Source organism: Mus caroli, unplaced genomic scaffold, assembly GCF_978045245.1.
Source record: "Mus caroli unplaced genomic scaffold, Mus_caroli_1 scaffold_10, whole genome shotgun sequence".
NCBI lineage: Eukaryota > Metazoa > Chordata > Mammalia > Rodentia > Muridae > Mus > Mus caroli.
The window spans coordinates 60,103,349-60,124,336 of NW_028227265.1; the positions used below are offsets into that span (position 1 = coordinate 60,103,349).

At 39.8% G+C, this 20,988-nt stretch overlaps 1 protein-coding gene across 1 annotated transcript; it reads left to right on the forward strand.

The window, feature by feature from the left end:
• Nucleotides 1-29: 29 nt before the first annotated feature.
• LOC147002401 (uncharacterized) lies at nt 30-14,836 on the forward strand. The gene is made up of 4 exons (XM_085843926.1): nt 30-1,486; nt 13,060-13,462; nt 13,655-13,930; nt 14,776-14,836. Exons 1-4 carry the CDS (start codon nt 1,364-1,366, stop codon nt 14,808-14,810), a joined length of 837 nt encoding a protein of 278 aa, XP_085700052.1. The 5' UTR covers nt 30-1,363; the 3' UTR covers nt 14,811-14,836.
• The last annotated feature ends 6,152 nt before the right edge of the window (nt 14,837-20,988 follow it).

Genomic DNA, 20,988 nt, shown 5'->3' on the forward strand with positions numbered 1-20,988 from the left:
AACTATCCCAGTTTTATAAGGAAAGGTGATTCAGAGAAAACCATATTGTAGATGTGGAACTTTCTATCAATTGCAAGTGAGCAATAAGTCCTTATGGGTAGTAGTGGCCCGATATGAGAATGGACTCAAAAGACATAGGGAGTGAAGACTGAGTGCAGTTCTCACATAATACAAGATGTTTGATGTTTGACAAAGTAATGTTTGCAGAAATGAATACACATTAGACAGATTTTAAAATGTGACTGTGATAATAGACCAGAATACCATTTAGTAAGTCCAGATATTTCAATGATCCAGGAATCTCCAAAGTGCCTTTACCCTCAGCAGAATGCCCATAGTTTTATCTACCCTTGGACGCTCCTATTTCAGGATCATATATGAGAGCCTCTCTTTGGTTTCTCTCTTTCATCTGTGTTTACTCTGAGAAGAAATTGTGGATATTTAGCAATTATGTTCATCAAATTTGCCTTATGAAGAGATTAGAGCATTTTCTATTTGATTCTTATAAGGGTATGTTGAAAGTTCTTCATCTAGTTAAACAATAACTGTCCTTCCCCAGTTAGCCAGCATTTCTAGAAGCAGAGAGTCAATTACTATATACTTCCGTATAAGTTCTTCTTTTTCTATTTTTGAAATATACATGTATATTCTTTGTGCCATATTCAAACACTTAAACTGTTGTAGTGTTTTATTTAGATACTTCCACATTCAGTATGAGGCTACTTTATCACTATGAGATGCTGGAGTTTAGGAAACTTGTTTCTGTATAACCTGTAGCCCTAGACTGAGGTGCTTGTGAATGATAAGTGACATTTTAATGATTTTTGAATGTGACTCAGTGGTCCAGTGTGTCTCTATAAAGCAGTTCCACAGGTACTATGGTAAGGACAGCAGTGGCAATTTAACTGGCATTTATTTACAAATGGGAAAATGTGCATTTTATGCCCCCCAGCAATGGAGGAGAAAGACTGCCAAAAGAGGTTTCATCAATATTAATGACCATCTTATATAAAATGTAGAAAATTTGGCACATAATGAATTAAGTTTAGTCTCAACCGTAAGAACAATGTCCCGTGTCTCATTTCATGATTTACTCTTAATCTAGTCTAGCCTAAATATTTTTACATCTTGATGATATCCTAGCAATTTGAAAATAGATAAGCATATTAGCAGGCCTTTCATGTTTAATTAGGGTTTTTATTTTTCATGTGTCAATACCCTGTGATTTCTAAGAAGTAAAGTTGATTTGAAAGCATGCACCCAAAAACAAAAGAGTTAATTTCAGAACCAAACAAAAAGTTAACTCTCTACCTTTGCTTTGCAGGAAGAATCTAGCCAAACTTTACTTAGACCACTGAAGAGGATGCAAAAGGGTTTTGTGGGTTTTTGGAGTTCTGGAGTTTATGTTTGTTCTCCGGGAGAGCCAATACCTAACACTTGTGAAGAAAAAGCATCCCTAATGGTAATTCCCCCTCCATCCCTAATGGTAATTCCCCCTCATTTGATAAGTAACATATTTGCTTGTTATGAAGGGAAATGTTGGCTGTGTGTGCCTGTGCCTTGAGTACTGCAAGTAGTGTCAGAGAAGAGAAACCTAGCCTTGAACATTCCCCTAATCTCCTTCATATCCTCACTCCTTGCCAGGCCCTGTATTAGGCAGTGCTTCCCTACCTCCCTAATGCTGTGACCCTTTCTTTAATAGAGTTCCTCATGTTGTGGTGACTCCCAACGACAAAATTGTTTTTGTTGTTACTCCATAACTGTAGGTTTGATAATGTTATCAGTTGTAATGTCCTATCAGGGTTTTCAGATGGTCCTAGGCAACTTGTGTGAGCCTGTTCTATTCAACTCCTCTAATTGATCATGGCAGATAGGTTGAGAACCACTGTGTTAAAATGTAAGTGTTAGGAAATTAGACTATGGAAACAACAAGAAAGAAAAAAAAATGAGCATGTTTGTAACACAGTGAGGAGAATTCATAAAATGACAGAAAGTAAATAATACAGGCTCCTGGAAGGAGGTACAGTCAACATGGAAGCAACCAACATATTTGTGTTTCTCTTCTTAGATCGACTGACTTTAAGTGTGTGAATGCTTTGCATGTGTATTCTGCCTGTGTCCCATGTGTGTGTGCTTCCCACAGACATCAGAAGAGGTTATTCCATCCCCTGGACTTGGTGTTTCAGAATTTTATCAGCAAACATTTTCTTTTTAATATTTTTTATTACATATTTTCCTCAATTATATTTCTAATGCTATCCGGAAAGTCCCCCATATCCTCCCCCCCACTTCCCTACCCACCCATTTCCATTTTTTTTTGGCCCTGGCGTTCCCCTGTACTGGGGCATATAATGTTTGTGTGTCCAATGGGCCTCTCTTTCCAGTGATGACTGACTAGGCCATGGCCTAGTCGGTCAGCAAACGTTTATGTATTACAAATCAAACCCAGGTGCTAGGCAAGAGCAATACTTGTTAAAAACTCCTCAGCCCCCTTTTCCAGCTCCTAGGGTGAATATGTTTGATATGAAAATGATTAGAAGTGTCATAAGGGGAAATAAGTATTCAGTCTTAGGATATTTTTTAACTTCCTGGACCCAGGCCTCAGCCTTCACATTTTACCTATTGAAGTCCAAAGGATTAATAGGCAGGGTGTGCACAATAGGAGGCTCGGTAAGCTGGGCACCCCTTTAATTTATGAACTCATAAAGCAAGCAGGATGGTCTCTGTCAGGTCAAGGACACCCTGTTCATAATTGTTATGGGAAGTAGGGGAAGGCAAGGTGAATTGTGGGTATCAAATGATAACTAATAAGAGTCAGTCTTCTCCTTCCACTATTTCAGTCTCAGGCATCAAGTTCAAGCTGTTTGTCATGCTGACAAGTACCTTTATCTACTCAGCCATCTCGCTGACCCTGATTTACACATTGACTGAAAATGCTTTAGCATGAACACACACACACACACACATACACACACACACACAGACACACACACACCCACACAGAGTATATAAAAAGTGTGTGTGTGTGTGAGTGTGAGTGCATGCCTGTAAGCGTGTGCGTGTGTTGATAACTTTACACACCTGTTACCCAGTGCGTGGGAGCTTCAGACAGAGAGAGATGTGTTCTCCTGGGTTTGAATACTTGCCCACTCTTTGAGAGAGGGTTCAACATTCGGGAATATGGCCAAGGGAGCACAAGGTTGTCAGGGGTAGGTTTTCATGGTTATGACTAATTGTGGTACCAGTTCTGTGTTATTTGTTTCCTGGTCTACCAGCATGTGAGAAGCAATAGAATACTACCACAAAATGGGACACCCCGTTGCCTTGCTGGAAGTTACTGACTTACTTTCCCATCAGACATTTTGTCACAGCAACTACAGAAGCAAGTAAAAAACAAAAAAGCCCTCTTTTCTGTTTTAATCCCCATTGAGAAGTTACAAAGCAAACACAAGGGTCTGTTTGCAGATCTTACTCACAACACTTCCTTCACTACGTACTGTTAACAACTAGCTAATTATCTTAATGTAAACCCTCTAAATTGACCATTAAGAAAGGGGCAGATTAGAGGTAATTATTACACCCAGTGAAATCATTAGAAACTGTGAGCTTAATATTGTCAGAAACCAAACTCAAATGTTCCTTCTTTTTAGCCTGGTTCAACTTAGTTTCCGAATTAAATTTAGCTACAATATGTGATGAACCTGAGTAAATTTTGTTCTAGAGAGAACTAAGCAAGAATTTAGAACTCAGGTAATTTTCGAGCACAGAAATTCACCTGGTAATCATCTTCTAGTTCAGTGAAAAGCCGTTAGAGTTTTCAAAACTAACATTCCTACTACAAACACCTTTCCCCTAAATAGAGATTTTTATGATGATACAGAACGTAAATAATAATGGTGAAGGATATGGTAACCAGAGATTAGTTACTGTTGGCATGAAATGAAGCAACTTCTTTTATATACCAATTATTAGATCCACAATATCATGAAAGCACTGATATATGCCAGGCACAACCTAGCCAAAGGTAGTTTCCATTCTTCAAAAAATAAATTATGTGATTGAAATAAAGATAGACGCTATTTTCTGATACTAAACTTGCATAAAATCAAACTAACAGAAGACTTCCCAGAAGCCTATGTGGCAATTGCAGTGAAATAAGTATAAAATTAAAAAAAAATGGACCTGAGCTAGATAATAACAGTTCCCTATTGCATGCTAAGAGAATACCCAATGTAAGTCTTTATGAAGAAGTACAGCCAGACAGGGATGACAACGACACAGGCATGTTTCAAATATGCTAACTAGCTTGGGCAAAGGAAAAGTTCTCATGTCAATGAGAAATTCATACTTTTCTCCATTTCATTTGCATTCTAAACGGGTAACAACCAACATCTCTCTCTCTCTCTCTCTCTCTCTCTCTCTCTCTCTCGCTCTCGCTCTCGCTCTCTCTCCCCTTTATTTTAAAACTAGAATAAAAATGCATAATATATATATACATGTATATATACATATTCATATATACATACATATGTATAAATACATACACACATACATGGTCTCATGCATGTATATATACATAAAATATACCAACCAGATGACTCAGTGGATTCATGCACTTGCCTTGGAAGCCTAATAAGCTGAATTTCATCCTGAAAAAAGGAAAAAGTCTGTAATCTCTGCACCTCTAAATCCAGATTGGAGGCTAAGAGAGTAGAACAGCCCTGAAACTCACAAGCTAGACAGATTGAACCATACAGAGCAGCAGAAATGGTCAGAGCCCCTTTCTAACTCTGTGGAAGAAGAGAGCCAGCTCCTGAAATTTCCCTCCAGTCTACACACACACACACACACACACACACACACACACACACACAAACACACACACACAGAAACACACAAGACAGAGAGACAGACAGAGAGAGAGAGGGAGGGGAGAAATACACAGGCAAGAATAACACAGGCAGAGTAATGTAAACACATGTATAGAAACCCCTAAGATAAAGATTATTTTGAATCATGAATTTAAGTATACTGGTAGATAAATGCTGTTTATATACACCTGTTGTGTGACTAACAATTCAGGGAAATCTCTTCAGGGTCCTCTCATTTATCTTCAGTGTTATCTTCATGAATGTGGCAGATGTCCTGGAAATTTAATTTTGCATCATATGGTCCTTTCATTCTTCTTTAATAACTGGCAAGCATATTTACAAAATGAGGAAGGGGATAATGAGCCCTGTAACACGTGGTATATGAAAGCGTGCCTATGTCTGAAAATTCCACATGCTTTGCCGTTTTCAAGACGATGATTCTCAGTGAATCCAGTGAACTAAATTCTAACATTTGAACAGTTTGAAGACACATAGATTGCATGCTTCCTCATCCTTTCCCTTTGATCAACAGTGCTTCTTAACTTATTTTGTTGAATCTTCTCTGTGTTATATTGTTTGATGATGCAGAATATGTTTTGGAGTGTGACTTTTTCATGTAAGTATCATGAAACCTGGTACTGAAGGGCAAAAGTAGGCTGCTAAGTTATAAATTTCATGGAGGTGTAAGGAGCAACAAATATGTGGAGACCTTATTTGCCATGCCGCATCAAATCCACTTTCAACATTCATATTTCCTAAATGTATCTGGTTGAATCAGTGAGTGCTCTGGGTAGCCTATCTAAGCTAGCATTATAGAATTGCTTTTTTCATTTTTTAAAAATTAGGTATTTTCCTCATTTACATTTCCAATGCTATCCCAAAAGTCCCCATACTGTCCCCCCAGACCCCTACCCACCCACTCCCACTTTTTGGCCCTGGCGTTCCCCTGTATAAAGTTTGCAAGTCCAATGGTCCTCTCTTTCCAGTGATGGCCGACTAGGCCATCTTTTGATACATATGCAGCTAGAGTCAAGAGCTCTGGGGTACTGGTTAGATCATAATGTTGTTCCACCTATAGGGTTGCAGATCCCTTTAGCTCCTTGGGCATTTTCTCTAGCTCCTCCATTGGGGGCTCTGTGATCCATCCAATAGCTGACTGTGAGCTTCCACTTATGTGTTTGCTCCGCCCCGGCATAGTCTCACTAGAGACTGCTATATCAGGGTCCTATTGGCACAGTCTTGCTAGTGTATGCAATGGCGTCATCGTTTGGAGGCTGATTATGGGATGGATCCCTGGATATGGCAGTCTCTAGATGGTCCATCCTTTTGTCTCAGCTCAAAAATCTGTCTCTGTAACTCCTTCCATGGGTGTTTTGTTCCCAATTCTATGAAGGAGCAATGTGTCCACACTTTGGTCTTCGTTCTTCTTAAGTTTCATGTGTTTTGCAAATTGTAACTTATATCTTGGCTATTCTAAGTTTCTGGGCTAATATCCACTTATCAGTGAGTACATATCACTTAAGTTCTTTTGTGATTGGGTTACCTCACTCAGGATAATGCCCTCCAGGACCAACCATTTGCCTAGGAATTTCATAAATTCATTCTTTGTAATAGCTGAGTAGTACTCCATTGTGTAAATGTACCACATGTTTTGTATCCATGTCTCTGTTGAGGGGCATCTGGGTTCTTTCCAGCTTCTGGCTATTATAAATAAGGCTGCTATGAACATAGTGGAGTATGTGTCCTTCTTACCGGTTGGAACATCTTCTGGATATATGCCCAGGAGAGGTATTGCTGGATCCTCTGGTAGTATTATGTCCAATTTTCTGAGGAACTGCAAAACTGAATTCCAGAGTTGTTGTACAAGTTTGCAATCCCACCAACAATGAAGGAGTGTTCCTTTTTCTCCATATCCTCACCAGCATCTGCTGTCACCTGAATTTTTGATCTTAGCCATTCCTGACTGGTGTGAGGTGGAATCTCAGGGTTGTTTTGATTTGCATTACCTTTTTGATTAAGGATGTTGAACATTTTTTCAGGTGCTTCTCTTCCATTCGGTATTCCTCAGGTGAGAATTCTTTTTTTTTTTTTTTTTTTAAGATTTATTTATTTATTTATTATATGTAATTACACTGTAGCTGTCTTCAGACACACCAGAAGAGGGCATCAGATCTCATTACGGGTGGTTGTGAGCCACCATGTGGTTGCTGGGATTTGAACTTCGGACCTTTGGAAGAGCAGTCGGGTGCTCTTACCCACTGAGCCTATGTTCAGTTCTGAGCCCCATTTTTTCATGGGGTTATTTGATTTTCTGGAGTCCACCTTCTTGAGTTCTTTATAAATATTGGATGTTAGTCCCCTATCTGATTTAGGATAGGTAAAGATCCTTTCCCAATCTGTTGGTGGTCTTTTTGTCTTATTGATGGTGTCTTTTGCCTTGCAGAAGCTTTGCAACTTTATGAGGTCCCATTTATCAATTCTCGATCTTACTGCACAAGCCTTTGCTGTTGTATTCAGGAATTTTTCCCCTGTACCCATATCTTTGAGGCTTTCCCCTACTTTCTCCTCTATAAGTTTCAGTGTCTCTGGTTTTATGTGGAGTTCCTTAATCCACTTAGATTTGACCTTAGTACAAGGAGATAGGAATGGATCAATTCACATTCTTCTACATGATAAGCTCCAGTTGTGCCAGCACCATTTGTTGAAAATGCTGTCTTTTTTCCACTGGATGGTTTTAGCTCCCTTGTCGAAGATCAAGTGACCATAGGTGTGTGGGTTCATCTCAGGGTCTTCAATTCTGTTCCATTGGTCTACTTGTCTGTCGTTATACCAGTACCATGCAGTTTTTTAACACAATAGCTCTGTAGTACAGCTTTAGGTCAGGCATGGTGATTCCACCAGAGGTTCTTTTATCCTTGAGAAGAGTTTTTGCTATCCTAGGTTTTTTGTTGTTCCAGATGAATTTGCAGATTGCCCTTTCTAATTTGTTGAAGAATTGAGTTGGAATTTTGATGGGGATTGCATTGAATCTGTAGATTGCTTTTGGTAAGATAGCCATTTTTACAATGTTGATCCTGCCAATCCATGAGCCTGGGAGGTCTTTCCATCTTCTGAGATCTTCTTTAATTTCTTTCTTCAGAGACTTGAAGTTCTTGTCATACAGATCTTTCACTTCCTTAGTTAGAGTCACGCCAAGGTATTTTATATTGTTTGTGACTATTGAGAAGGGTGTTGTTTCCCTAATTTCCTTCTCAGCTTGTTTATCCTTTGTGTATGAAAGGCCATTGACTTGTTTGAGTTAATTTTATATCCAGATACTTCACTGAAGCTGTTTATCAGGTGTAGTATTTCTCTGGTGGAATTTTTAGGGTCACTTATATGTACTATTATATCATCTGCAAAAAGTGATATTTTGACTTCTTCTTTTCCAATTTGTATCCCTTTGATCTCCTTTTGTTGTCGAATTGCTCTGGCTAGGACTTAGGTAGGGAGAAAGTGGGCAGCCTTGTCTAGTCCCTGATTTTAGTGGGATTGGTTCCAACTTCTCACCATTTACTTTGATGTTGACTACTGGTTTGCTGTAGGTTGCTTTTATCATGTTTAGGTATGGGCCTTAAATTCCTGATCTTTCCAAGACTTTTATCATGAATGGGTGGTGGATTTTGTCAAATGTTTTCTCCGCATCTAACGAGATGATCATGTGGTTTTTGTCTTTGAGTTTGTTTATATAATGGATTACGTTGATAGATTTCCGTATATTAAACCATCCCTGCATCCCTGGAATAAAAGCTACTTGGTCAGGATGGATAATTGTTTTGATGTGTTCTTGGATTCGGTTAGGGAGAATTTTATTGAGTATTTTTGCATCGATATTCATAAGGGAAATTGGTCTGAAGTTCTCTATCTTTGTTGGATCTTTCTGTGGTTTAGGTATCAGAGTAATTGTGGCTTCATAGAATGAGTTGGGTAGAGTACCTTCTACTTCTATTTTGTGGAATAGTTTGTGCAGAACTGGAATTAGATCTTCTTAGAAGGTCTGATAGAACTCTGCACTAAACCCATCTGGTCCTGGGCTTTTCTTGGTTGGGAGACCATTAATAACTGTTTCTATTTCTTTAGGGGATATGGGACTGTTTAGATCGTTAACTTGACCCTGGTTTAACTTTGGTACCTGGTATCTGTCTAGAAATTTGTCCATTTCGTCCAGATTTTCCAGTTTTGTTGAGTATAGTCTTTTGTAGAAAGATCTGATGGTGTTTTGGATTTCTTCAGTGTTTGTTGTTATGACTCCCTTTTCATTTCTGATTTTGTTAATTAGGATGCTGTCCCTGTGCCCTCTAATGAGTCTGGCTAAGGGTTTATCTATCTTGTTGATTTTCTCAAAGAACCAGCTCCTCGTTTGGATGATTCTTTGAATAGTTCTTCTTGTTCCACTTGGTTGATTTTGCCCCTGAGTTTGATAATTTCCTGCCCTCTACTCCTCTTGGGTGAATTTGCTTCCTTTTTTTCTAGAGCTTTTAGGTATGTTGTCAAGCTGCTAGTGTGTGCTCTCTCTAGTTTCTTTTGGAGGCACTCAGAGCTATGAGTTTCCCTCTTAGAAATGCTTTCATAGTGTCCCATAAGCTTGGGTATGTTGTGGCTTCATTTTCATTAAACTCTAAAAAGTCTTTAATTTCTTTATTCCTTCCTTGATCAAGGTATCATTGAGAAGAGTGTTGTTCATTTTTCACGTGAATGTTGGCTTTCCATTATTTATGTTGTTATTGAAGATCAGCCTTAGTCCATGGTGGTCTGATAGGATGCATGGGACGATTTCAATCATTTTGTATCTGTTGAGGCCTGTTTTGTGACCAATTGTATGGTCAATTTTGGAGAAGGTACCATGAGGTGCTGAGAAGAAGGTATATCCTTTTGTTTTAGGATAAATTGTTCTGTAGATATCTGTTAAGTCCATTTGTTTCATCACTTCTGTTAGTTTCACTGTGTCCCTGTTTAGTTTCTGTTTCCATGATCTGTCCATTGGTGAAAGTGGTGAAGTCTCCCACTTTTATTGTGTGAGTTTCAATATATGCTTTGAGCTTTACTAAAGTTTCTTTAATGAATGTGGCTGCCCTTGCATTTGGAGCATAGTTATTCAGAATTGAGAGTTCCTCTTGGAGGATTTTACCTTTGATGAGTATGAAGTGTCCTTCCTTGTCTTTTTTGATAACTTTGGGTTAGAAGTCGATTTTATTAGATATTAGAATGGCTACTCCACCTTGTTTCTTCAGACCATTTGCTTGGAAAATTGTTTTCCAGCCTTTCACTCTGAGGTAGTGTCTTTCTTTTTCCCTGAGATGGGTTTCCTGTAAGCAGCAGAATGTTGGGTCCTGTTTGTGTAGGCACTCTGTTAGTCTATGTCTTTTTATTGGGGAATTGAGTCCATTGATATTAAGAGATATTAAGGAAAAGTAATTGTTGCTTCCTATTATTTTTGTTTTTAAAATTGGAATTCTATTTTTGTGGCTGTCTTCTTTTTGGTTTGTTGAGGGATTACTTTCTTGCTTTTTCTAGGGCGTGATTTCCGTCCTTGTATTGGTTTTTTTTCTATTATTATCCTTTGAAGGGCTGGATTCGTGGAAAGATAATGTGTGAGTTTGGTTTTGTCGTGGAAAACTTTGGTTTCTCCATCTATGGTAATTGAGAGTTTGGCTGGGTATAGTAACCTGGACTGGCATCTGTGTTCTCTTAGTGTCTGTATAACATCTGTCCAGGATCTTCTGGCTTTCATAGTCTCTGGTGAAAAGTCTGGTGTAATTCTGATAGGCCTGCCTTTATATGTTACTTGACCTTTTTCCCTTACTGCTTTTACTATTCTATCTTTATTTAGTGCATTTGTTGTTCTAATGTGTCAGGAGGAATTTCTTTTCTGGTCCAGTTTATTTGGAGTTCTGTAGGCTTCTTGTATGTTCATGGGCATCTCTTTCTTTAGGTTTGGGAAGTTTTCTTCTATAATTTTGTTGAAGATATTTGCTGGCCCTTTAAGTAGAAAATCTTCATTCTCATCTATTCCTATTATCGGTAGGTTTGGTCTTCTCATTGTATCCTAGATTTCCTGGATGTTTTGAGTTAGGATCTTTTTGCATTTTGTATTTTCTTTGATTGTTGTGCAGATGTTCTCTATGGAATCTTCTGCACCTGAGATTCTCTCTTCCATATCTTGTATTCTGTTGCTGATGCTTGGATCTATAGTTCCAGATTTCTTTCCAAGGTTTTCTATCTCCAGCGTTGCCTCACTTTGGTTTTTCTTTATAGTGTCTACTTCCCTTTTTAGGTCTTGGATGGTTTTATTCAATTCCATCACCTGTTTGGTCATGTTTTCTTGCAATACTTTAAGGGATTTTTGTGCTTCCTCTTTAAGGTCTTCTACCTGTTTAGCAGTGTTCTCCTGTAATTCTTTAAGTGAGTTATTAAAGTCCTTCTTGATGTCCTCTACCATCATCATGAGATATGCTTTTAAATTCGGGTCTAGTTTTTCGGCTGTGTTGAGGTACCCGGGAGTGTGTGGGGTGGGAGTGTTGCGTTCTGATGATGGTCAGTGGTCTTGGTTTCTGTTAGTAAGATTCTTATGCTTGCCTTTCACCATCTGGTAATCTCTGGAGTTAGTTGTTGTAGTTGTCTCTGGTTAGATCTTGTTCCTCAGGTGTTTATGTTAGCCTCTATCAGCAGACCTGGGAGACTAGCTCTCTCCTGAGTTTCAGTGGTCAGAGTACTCTCTGCAGGTAGGCTTTCCTCTTGCAGGGAAGGTGCCCAAATATCTGTTGTTCAACCCTGCTTCCTGGCAGAAGTTGTGATCCACTCACAGAGGTTTTAAAATCCTGTGGAGTGTCCTGTGTATACCTTACGGGTGTCCGCAGACTCCACGCCCAAGGTACCCCTGTGCTGGTATGGAGCAGAAGGGGCTTGTGTCCCTGATCAGGCCGGGTTTTCTGCTTCCCTAATTAATGCAGTCTCAGGTCCCGCAGGATTGGATTGGATTGGAGCAGAAGCTGTGTTCCACTCACCAGAGGTCTTAAGATCCCGTGGCAGGTGTTGTGGGTAGCTGGCAGATGTCAGCTGACTCTGCACCCTAGCTACCCAGGTGCTGGCCGGACCGGAAGGGCACCTTATGGAATTTGATCACTTGTTTTGTGACCAAGTCCACTGGGCAAAACCCCTGCACAGCTTGGAATGAATCCCTCAGACGTTTGAAGTCACTCCTTCTGTACCTAGATGATGGTTATGTTAGTTACTTTCTATGGCTGTAAGAAAAGACCATGAGAAGACAACTTCCAGAAGAAAGGGTGTGTTTGAAGTTGGGCTCAAGGTTCCAGTTGGATGCACACATCACCATCATGGTTCAGGCAGCAGGCATGGTACTGAAGCAGCATCAGAATGATCACATCTTGACCTACACAGGAAAGAGAGAACTTTGCAGAATAGGCCTATGCTAAGTTTCACAGAGGCTAGAAGCTTCCAGGACTAGGCCTAGGTTATCACTCAGATGGAGGTATTAAGCATCAAAGATTACAATTACACCTAGTGCATAAAAGTTACTTTAACATAGAGTTAATAGGTAAGATTTTAGAAGGCCTATATAGAATCCATACATGGAACTCAGCAATTTCCCTCTGCTGTAGATATTGAAATACTTTATTCACACATTCACAATTCAGCTCCACTGTTCTGATATCCCAGGTATCTAATAGACAACTGTGGAAGATCATTCATTGGGGAAGGGTTAGTGTAGTGCAGAAGAGAGAGGTTCATTTTGTTCTCAAAGCACCTCACTGTCCTATTCACTTCATCTGGCTGGAATTTAAAATTCAGGTCATAAAGACAGGAGAGGACACATATTGTCCTTTCTTTTTATATCTTTCCATTTTGCACATAATGATGATGTTAGGTAGCAATGAGCAGAAGAAAGGAAAGCATAACCCTAAGCAGGTCCCCATTAAAGATTTCTAGATACTCTGGGCCTTTTACTCATCATGCAGAAATGAAGCAGAAGTTTCTGAATATCAGAGAGTGTCCTTAGTGATGAAGTGGGTCTGGATACAGAAAAATTTTGGGGACTATAAATTGAGACTCTGATTAGCAGACAGGTGATAAAATGAATAAAACGAGTGAAACTTTCAATCAAAAGTAACATTGCCAATTTTTCTTATAGGTGCGAGGAAATGAACCACCTATCTTCCTTCACATTCCCAGGAAGCATAGAATCCATGTGTGTGAGGCTCCTGATGACATTGAGCCAACTCAATCCACAAGTGCTGCTGACAGCAGGGCTCCTGCTGATGCTGAGCCAAATTCTTCCACCTGTGCTGCTGTCAATGGGGCTCCTGTTGATGTTGATCCAACTCTTTCCCAGTGTGCTCCTGACAATGGGGACCCTGTAGTCAGTGAGCCAACTCATTCCACCTGTGCTGATGACACCAGGGCTCCTGATGACATAGAACCTACTTCTTTACAACCCGCTCCTGATAGTGGTGCTCCTGCTCATGTTGAGAAGATTCCTTCCCCAAGTCCTGTGGACAGTTCTGAATCTGATGAAAAATATGACTCAGAAACAGGTAGTGACATTGGGTTGGTTTTCATAACTGATTCAGATTTTTTCATGGAGCATGCAAGGGACACACCCCATTGTGACCCAGAGCCTACTCCTGGTACCTGCACTTGCCGTTCCCTAGATTCCATTGAAAGAACTGACCTGAATGTTCTGACATTGCCTCGAGCATAAGACAAGTATGCTATTCTTTCTTCAGGTGAGGAACCCAGTCCTGTTCCTGACCTAGATGAAGATCTAGCTGAAGTTTTTTATGACGCTTTAGAGTCACTGGATCAACTTAGCCATAGTGAATCCACTGTCTGGGAACATGATTTTCCTTGGGACCCAGATAAGCTACTGCTGCTGGTAATGCCCCCGATGTGGTTTCTTACATTGTTGTTATCAACGATGGCATGGATGAGAATTCGACTTCGGCAAGCGTGCTATGAAGAAAATGGCCAAGGACCTCCCTCCAACAGAAATGATAAACCAGGTAAGGTAGACCACAGTGGTTGCTTAAAATAGATGAACTTTAAGTTTAGATTGAAAAGTAGATCTCTTTGGTACTAATAGTCATGATTAATACATTTCATGCTATTTAAGCATTACCTAGCATCAGAAAAAAATTGTTTTCTTTTCCCAACTTAATGAAAATACTTCACATAGTTAACAAAACCAGTTTAGACCAACATAACTGACCATGGTACTTGGTTGACTCCCATCCTGGAATGAGGCAAAATTTTTTTCACTCCCATTGAAAACCTTGTGTTTTTTGAATGGCTAAGCAGAGAAATCTTCCTGTTAAACATTAGTTTCTATTTATCTCTGCTCTTCTGAAGTCTGATTTTTGAAGACTGAAGTCAAAAATTATTGTTTTATTGGAGTCTCAATTGTGCAATGTGATATTTTCTGAGAAAATGTTTTTTTTAATTTGTTTTTATTTTTTACTTTTTGGTTGTTGTTCATGAGATTGGTCCCTACGTGGGGCAGTCTCTGGATGGTGCTTCCTTCAGTCTCTGCTCTGAACTTTGTCTCTGTAACTCCTTCCATGGGTATTTTGTTCCCCCAGCTAAGTAGGATCAAAGTATCGACACTTTGGTCTTCCTTCTTCTTGAGCTTCATGTATTTTGCAAATTGTATTTTCGGTATTCAGTCTGGAAACAAACATTCCAAAGGAAGCAACATCTGAGAATATAATTAACAAACAAGCCTCCACCTTCTCACTGTTTCTCATTACATTGATCCTGATGACAATGACACTGCTGCTGCTGCTGCTCCTGGCAATGCCACCAATGATGTGCCCGGTGATACTATTGATAATTCTTGCTTTTCTTCTAGATGCTGCTGGAGCTGAACACTCCAACACACACTGACATACCTAGACAAAATCAGTGAGGAAGAAACTTATTATATATATGTAAATATATAAATTTTATATATAAATAAAATATTTTATCTAATAGAAGACTGAAGTCAAAAATTATTGTTTTATTGGAGTCTCAGTTGTGCAATGTGATATTTTCTGGGAAAATGTTTTTTTTTAATTTGTTTTTATTTTTTACTTTTTGGTTGTTGTTCATGAGATTGGTCCCTACGTGGGGCGGTCTCTGGATGGTGCTTCCTTCAGTCTCTGATCTGAACTTTGTCTCTGTAACTCCTTCCATGGGTATTTTGTTCCCCCAGCTAAGTAGGATCGAAGTATCTACACTTTAGTCTTCCTTCTTCTTGACCTTCATGTATTTTGCAAATTGTATTTTCGGTATTCTGACTTTCTGGGATAATAGCCACTTATACAATTTGAAAAGGAAGAGGTCAAAATATCACCATTTGCAGATGAAATGATAGTATATGTAAGTGACCCCAAAAATTCCACCAGAGAACTCCTAATCCTGATATGCTCATGGATTGGCAGGATCAATATACTAAAAATGGCTATCTTGTCAAAAGCAATATACAGATTCAATGCAATCCCCATCAAAATTCCAACTCAATTCTTCAACGAATTAGAAAGGGCAATCTGCAAAGTCATCTTCAATAACAAAAAACCTAGGACAGCAAAAACTCTTCTCAAGGATAAAAGAACCTCAGGTGGAGTCACCATGCCTAACTTAAAGCTGCACTACAGAGCAATTGTGATTAGAACTGCATGGTATTGGTACAGTACAGAGAAGTAGACCAATGGAATAGAATTGAAGAGTCAGAAATGAACCCACATACCTATGGTCACTTGATCTTTGACAAGGGAGCTAAAACCATCCAGTGGAAAAAAGACAGCATTTTCACCCAATGGTGCTGGCACAACTGGATGTTATCATGTAGATGAATGCGAAGTGATTCATTCCTATCTACTTGAACTAAGGTCAAATCTAAGTGGATCAGGGAACTCCACATAAAACCAGAGACAGTGAAAATTATAGAGGCAAACGTGGGGATAAGCCTCAAAGATATGGGCACAGGTGAACAGTTCCTGAATAGAAAAGCAATGGCTTGTGCTGTAAGATCAAGAATTTACAAATGAGACCTCATAAAATTGTAAAGCTTCTATAAGGCAAAAGACACTTTCAATAAGACAAAATGGCCACCAACAGATTGGGATAGGATCTTTGCCAATCCTAAATCCTTCCTTCACCGGAAGGAGCTTGTGCCCCTGGTCAGGTCTGTTTTCTGTTTCGCTTAGGCTCTTTTTACTGAGCCTCACTGCATCATTTACCTCCTTTAGGGTCCTGGGCACCTAGACATGCACACTTTATGACATCAGCTCCTAGGTCTTCTATAAGGAAAGCAAAATAAAAAATTCAGTTAGTTTATAAATACTTAACCATTGTCTCTTTTGAAGTACTGTATCGGATACTTTAATGTGACTTAGTAAAAGAAAGTACATACATTTTACTTCATTGTATGTGCTTAACTTTTGTAGATTTATATAGAGGAGTATTTTTGCTGCTGTGTGTTTTCTATGCACTGTGTGCTAGAATTGAGTGGGGAATGCCCTGGAATTGGAGTTATGGACAGTTGTGAGGTACCATGTGGGTAATAGCACTCAAAACTGAGTGCACTAGAAACAAAACTAGAGCTCTTAACTGCCAAGCCATCTCTCCATAATATTTATGTTACTTATACTCTGTTATATATATTATGGAAAGTTTTATCCTAAGGTCTATTGTCAACTTTAATGCAAAAAATATCACCAAGAAACGATAGGTCAATATGTCTTGTGTTGTCTAGTGGACCAAACAAAGACGTTTTGAACTGTCGCCATGGCCCTGCTCCACCATACTCACCTTGTGCACATGTGGTGTGTGCATTGATACACATGTGAAGGATAGAGACTGACACTGTCTTCCTCTCATTTTCCCGTGTCCCACACATGCGGAGCTAAGTGTGTGGTGGTCAGAGACCTTGCCACTTGACAGTTCTCTTCTGCCACATTATGGGTTCTGGGGACTGAAGTCAGGTCATCAGGGACTCTTGTGTGTTCCACCCAATGGCCCCTCAGTTTTGGAGACATGTTCACTCACCCAAACCATGGTGTGTTTGATTTATTCTCTTTAAGCACACTGACTCTCAGACTTGTAGGCAAGTAAGGATTGGGGATCCCCTTATCCCCACATGTACTCTCCGGTTTTCAGGGCAAGTGTTTTACCAATTGAGTTTTACCAACCACCCCAGCCCTTTATTCTTATTTCCTATTCTTATTCTGCACTAGGTTATGAAGGAGAACCAATGACACAACTGTAGATTTTCCATAGTCCCCATGCTTCTTGATCATTTTGTAGTTCTAAGGGGCTAATTATTCTTTAAGTTGGAGCTTGATATAGATAATAAAGAATAAATTATAAATTATAGTTTCAAGATATTCCTGTAGCCTCTCAGTCATCCAATGGAAACACCCACAGCCTGTCAATCTTTCATAAGATATCTCAAAGCCTGTCAATCATTCATAGGCAATGCCAACAGCCTTTCAATCAACCACATGTCCTGGCCTCAGATTGTCAATCATCCACCATAAACACATACCAACCCTGTCACTCGTCCAAAGGACAAGTCCACAATTGGTTAATCTTCCATAGGAAATGCCTACACCCCGTCAATCATTCACAGGATATTCTTTTACTCATTGATTATTTTCTTTAAAAACACTGAATTGTCCAACTGTAGTTTTTCATTTTGTCAGTCCATTTATTTCCCACACATAACTTAGATAGCTACTGTGTAGAGTATAGATTCTACTATCTCTCCAGATCTTCCTATTCTTATATCTTTATGTTCAACTTCCCAGTCAAGTTTCACACCCTCTATAAATTTAAATTATGAAATGGAATGAGCCATACTCTTTGGAACCCTAGTTTCATTTTGCTTAAAGCCTTTTGAATATCAAGCATGGGAGCTAGGATGGCATAGGTTATCACTTTGTAGGGATATTTAGCCAATTTTGGTGTGAGTCCAGGGGCACACTGACCATTTTATGGCAAAGCATGAGGTCCTGCTTTGTTAACATTTAGCACCTGGATTACCATGGACACTTTATCTATTACCTTAGGAGTGTGTTGTGCTCCTGCTGGTAATGAGGTATGGAAACACTACTCATGGGCATAAATCAAAAGAAATGTGTAAATGAAAAAAATCAAAGTAATGATGACTTAGGGTTTAGGTTTTCATTTGTTATCAAAAATTTATATAGATTCAAGAGATCTGTAGACTTGCATCTATAGGTCATTCCTACGCAAGACCCAAAGCCTGTCAATCATCCACAGGACACACATAGCTTATTAAAATCTGTGCAACAACCCCCCACAGCCTGTTAATTATCCATAGGAAAAGTGCACAGGCTGGCAGTCATCCATAAGAAGTGCCCAAGTCCTGTCAACCATTCACTGGAAACGTCCCTAGCCTGTCAGTTATTTACAAGCAACTCACAAATCCTGAGTGTCAACCAGAAGAAATAATCACAGCCTGTTGACGCAGACCCTCTGGGTCCCTGTGTCTGCGTGGAACGGGTCTCTTGAGCAGGTGGACAAAGAGTAGGATTAATTGACAAACAGATGCACACAGGAGAGGTTGTGTAGAATCTGAATGTAATGTCGGGTCGAGCATTAGACTATTTTATATTACAGAGAATTATCAGGAGCTACAAATCACAAAAGACAAGGTACACTGAAATTTACCAGATACAAAAAATGACTGTGAAAGGAATTTGTAGGAACTAGATAAATGTTTGCAATAGAGATAATCAGCCCTGCCTAGGATCAGCCTAGTGACAGGCAAGAATTTCACACTTTAGTGTTAAAAGCATCAGGGGGTAATTACTCTTGGCAGGCCTCAAGAATAATGTAGTATCACGGACCCCTAAATTCCTAGGTCTTGCTCATTCTTATCTTATCTGGAGAATCAACTTGCTCTTGGCATGGAATATAGCCTGTACTAAAGATTTTTATCTCAGTGAGATTCCCAGGCTCTTCCTGCCGACCAGTTGAGTTAATGGCTCTGTCTATTGTAATGCTTAATTAGTTACTGAATAGGTTAAACTCCTTGCTGTTTTCTGGGATCTTGGAACACTGGGGGAGGCTTTAGCTATGTCAGAATTCAATCTTAAAAGGCACTTGTAATAGGGTAATACTAAATAGAGAGCACAGGGATCCATACACTAGACTAATGCGGGAATGGAAAATTAATTTATGGAATAGAGGGGACGCTAGACTCCAGGAGGGAGTTTCTGTGAAACTCTTTTCCTCGTGGGCAGCTTCCAAGCTTCTGCTTGTCAAACTGACCCAACTGGAGAGCGTGGCTTTCACCAGACTCCAGGAGGGAGCTACTGTGAAACTCTTTTCCTCATGAGATAACTTTCAAGCTTTCGCCTGTCAGGCTGACTCCACCAGAGTGTGTGGCAGCCTGTCAGTCATCCATAGAAAATTCCTACAGCCTGAAATCATGCAAAAAAAATGGCCATAGGCTCATAATCATCCACAGGACATGCCCAAAACCTATCAATTTAACGTAAAAGTGCTCAACGCAGCCTTATTTATAATAGCCAGAAGCTGGAACGAACCCAGATGACCCTCAACAGAGGAATGGATACAGAAAATGTGGTACATTTACACAATGGAGTACTACACAGCTATTAAAGGGAATCAATTTATGAAATTCCTAGGCAAATGGATGGACTTGGAGGGCATCATCATGAGTGAGGTAACACAATCACAAAGGAACTCACACAATATGTACTCACTGATAAATGGATAGTAGCCCAAAACTTAGGATACCCAAGATATAAGATACAATTTGTTAAATGCATGAAACTCATGAAGAATGAAGACCAAAGTGTGGACACTGTGCCTCTTCTTAGAATTGGGAACAAAACACCCATGGAAGGAGTTACAGAGACAAAGTTTTGAGCTGTGACGAAAGAATGGACCATCTAGAGACTGCCATATTCAGGGATCCACCCCATAATCAGCTTCCAAACACTGACACCATTGCATACACTAGCAAGATTTTGCTGAAAGGTCCCAGATATAGCTGTCTCTTGTGAGACTATGCCAGGGTCTAGCAAACACAGAAGTGGATGCTCACCGTCAGCTATTGGATGGATCACAGGGCTCCCCATGGAGGAGCTAGAGAAAGTATCCAAGGAGCTAAAGGGATCTGCAACCCTATAGGTGGAACAACATTCTGAACTGACCAGTACCCCGGAGCCCTTGACTCTAGCTGCATATGTATCAAAAGATGGCCTAGTCGGCCATCACTGGAAAGAGAGGCCCATTGGACACACAAACTTTATATGCCCCAGTACAGGGGAACGCCAGGGCCAAAAATGGGAATGGGTGGGTAGGGAAGTAGGGGGGAGTGTATGGGGGACTTTTGGGAGAGCATTGGAAATGTAATTGAGGAAAATACGTAATTAAAAAAAAAGTGCTCAAAGCCTGTCAATTGTGCATTGGAAACTCCTGTAGCCTGTCAGTCATCCAATGGAAACACCCACAACCTGTCAATCTTTCATAAGATATCTCAAAGCCTGTCAATCATTCATAGGCAATGCCAACAGCCTGTCAATCAACCACATGTCCTAGCCACAGATTGTCAATCATCCACAGTAAACACATACCAACCCTGTCACTCGTCCAAAGGACGAGTCCACAATCGGTTAATCTTCCATAGGAAGTGCCTACACCCAGTCAATCATTCATAGGAAATACCCAAAGCTTATCAACCATACATAGTACACATCTACAACTTTTCAATACACATAGGAAATATGCACAGCCTTTCAGTCATCCACAGGATATGTCCACAGCCTGTCACTCATCCATAGTAAATGACTGCTACCTGCAAATCATCCATAGGAAATGTCCACAGCCTGTCAGTCATGTATAGAAAATGCCCAAATCCTCTCATTCACCCACAATATATGCCCACAGCTTGTTAATCATTCACCGGAAATGCCCACAGACTTTCAATCATTCATAGGATATACCCACATCGTGTCAATTATCCTTAGGACATTCCCACAGCCTGTCAGGCATACATAACAATTACAGCTTGTCAATTATCCAT

Coding starts and splice junctions, on each gene's coding strand:
- LOC147002401 (XM_085843926.1), top strand. CDS start 1,364: ATGCAAAAGGGTTTTGTGGGTTTTTGGAGTTCTGGAGTTTATGTTTGT. Junction 13,463..13,654: donor AAAATATGACTCAGAAACAG/GTAGTGACATTG, acceptor TTCTTTCTTCAG/GTGAGGAACCCAGTCCTGTT. Junction 13,931..14,775: donor CAACAGAAATGATAAACCAG/GTAAGGTAGACC, acceptor CTTTTCTTCTAG/ATGCTGCTGGAGCTGAACAC.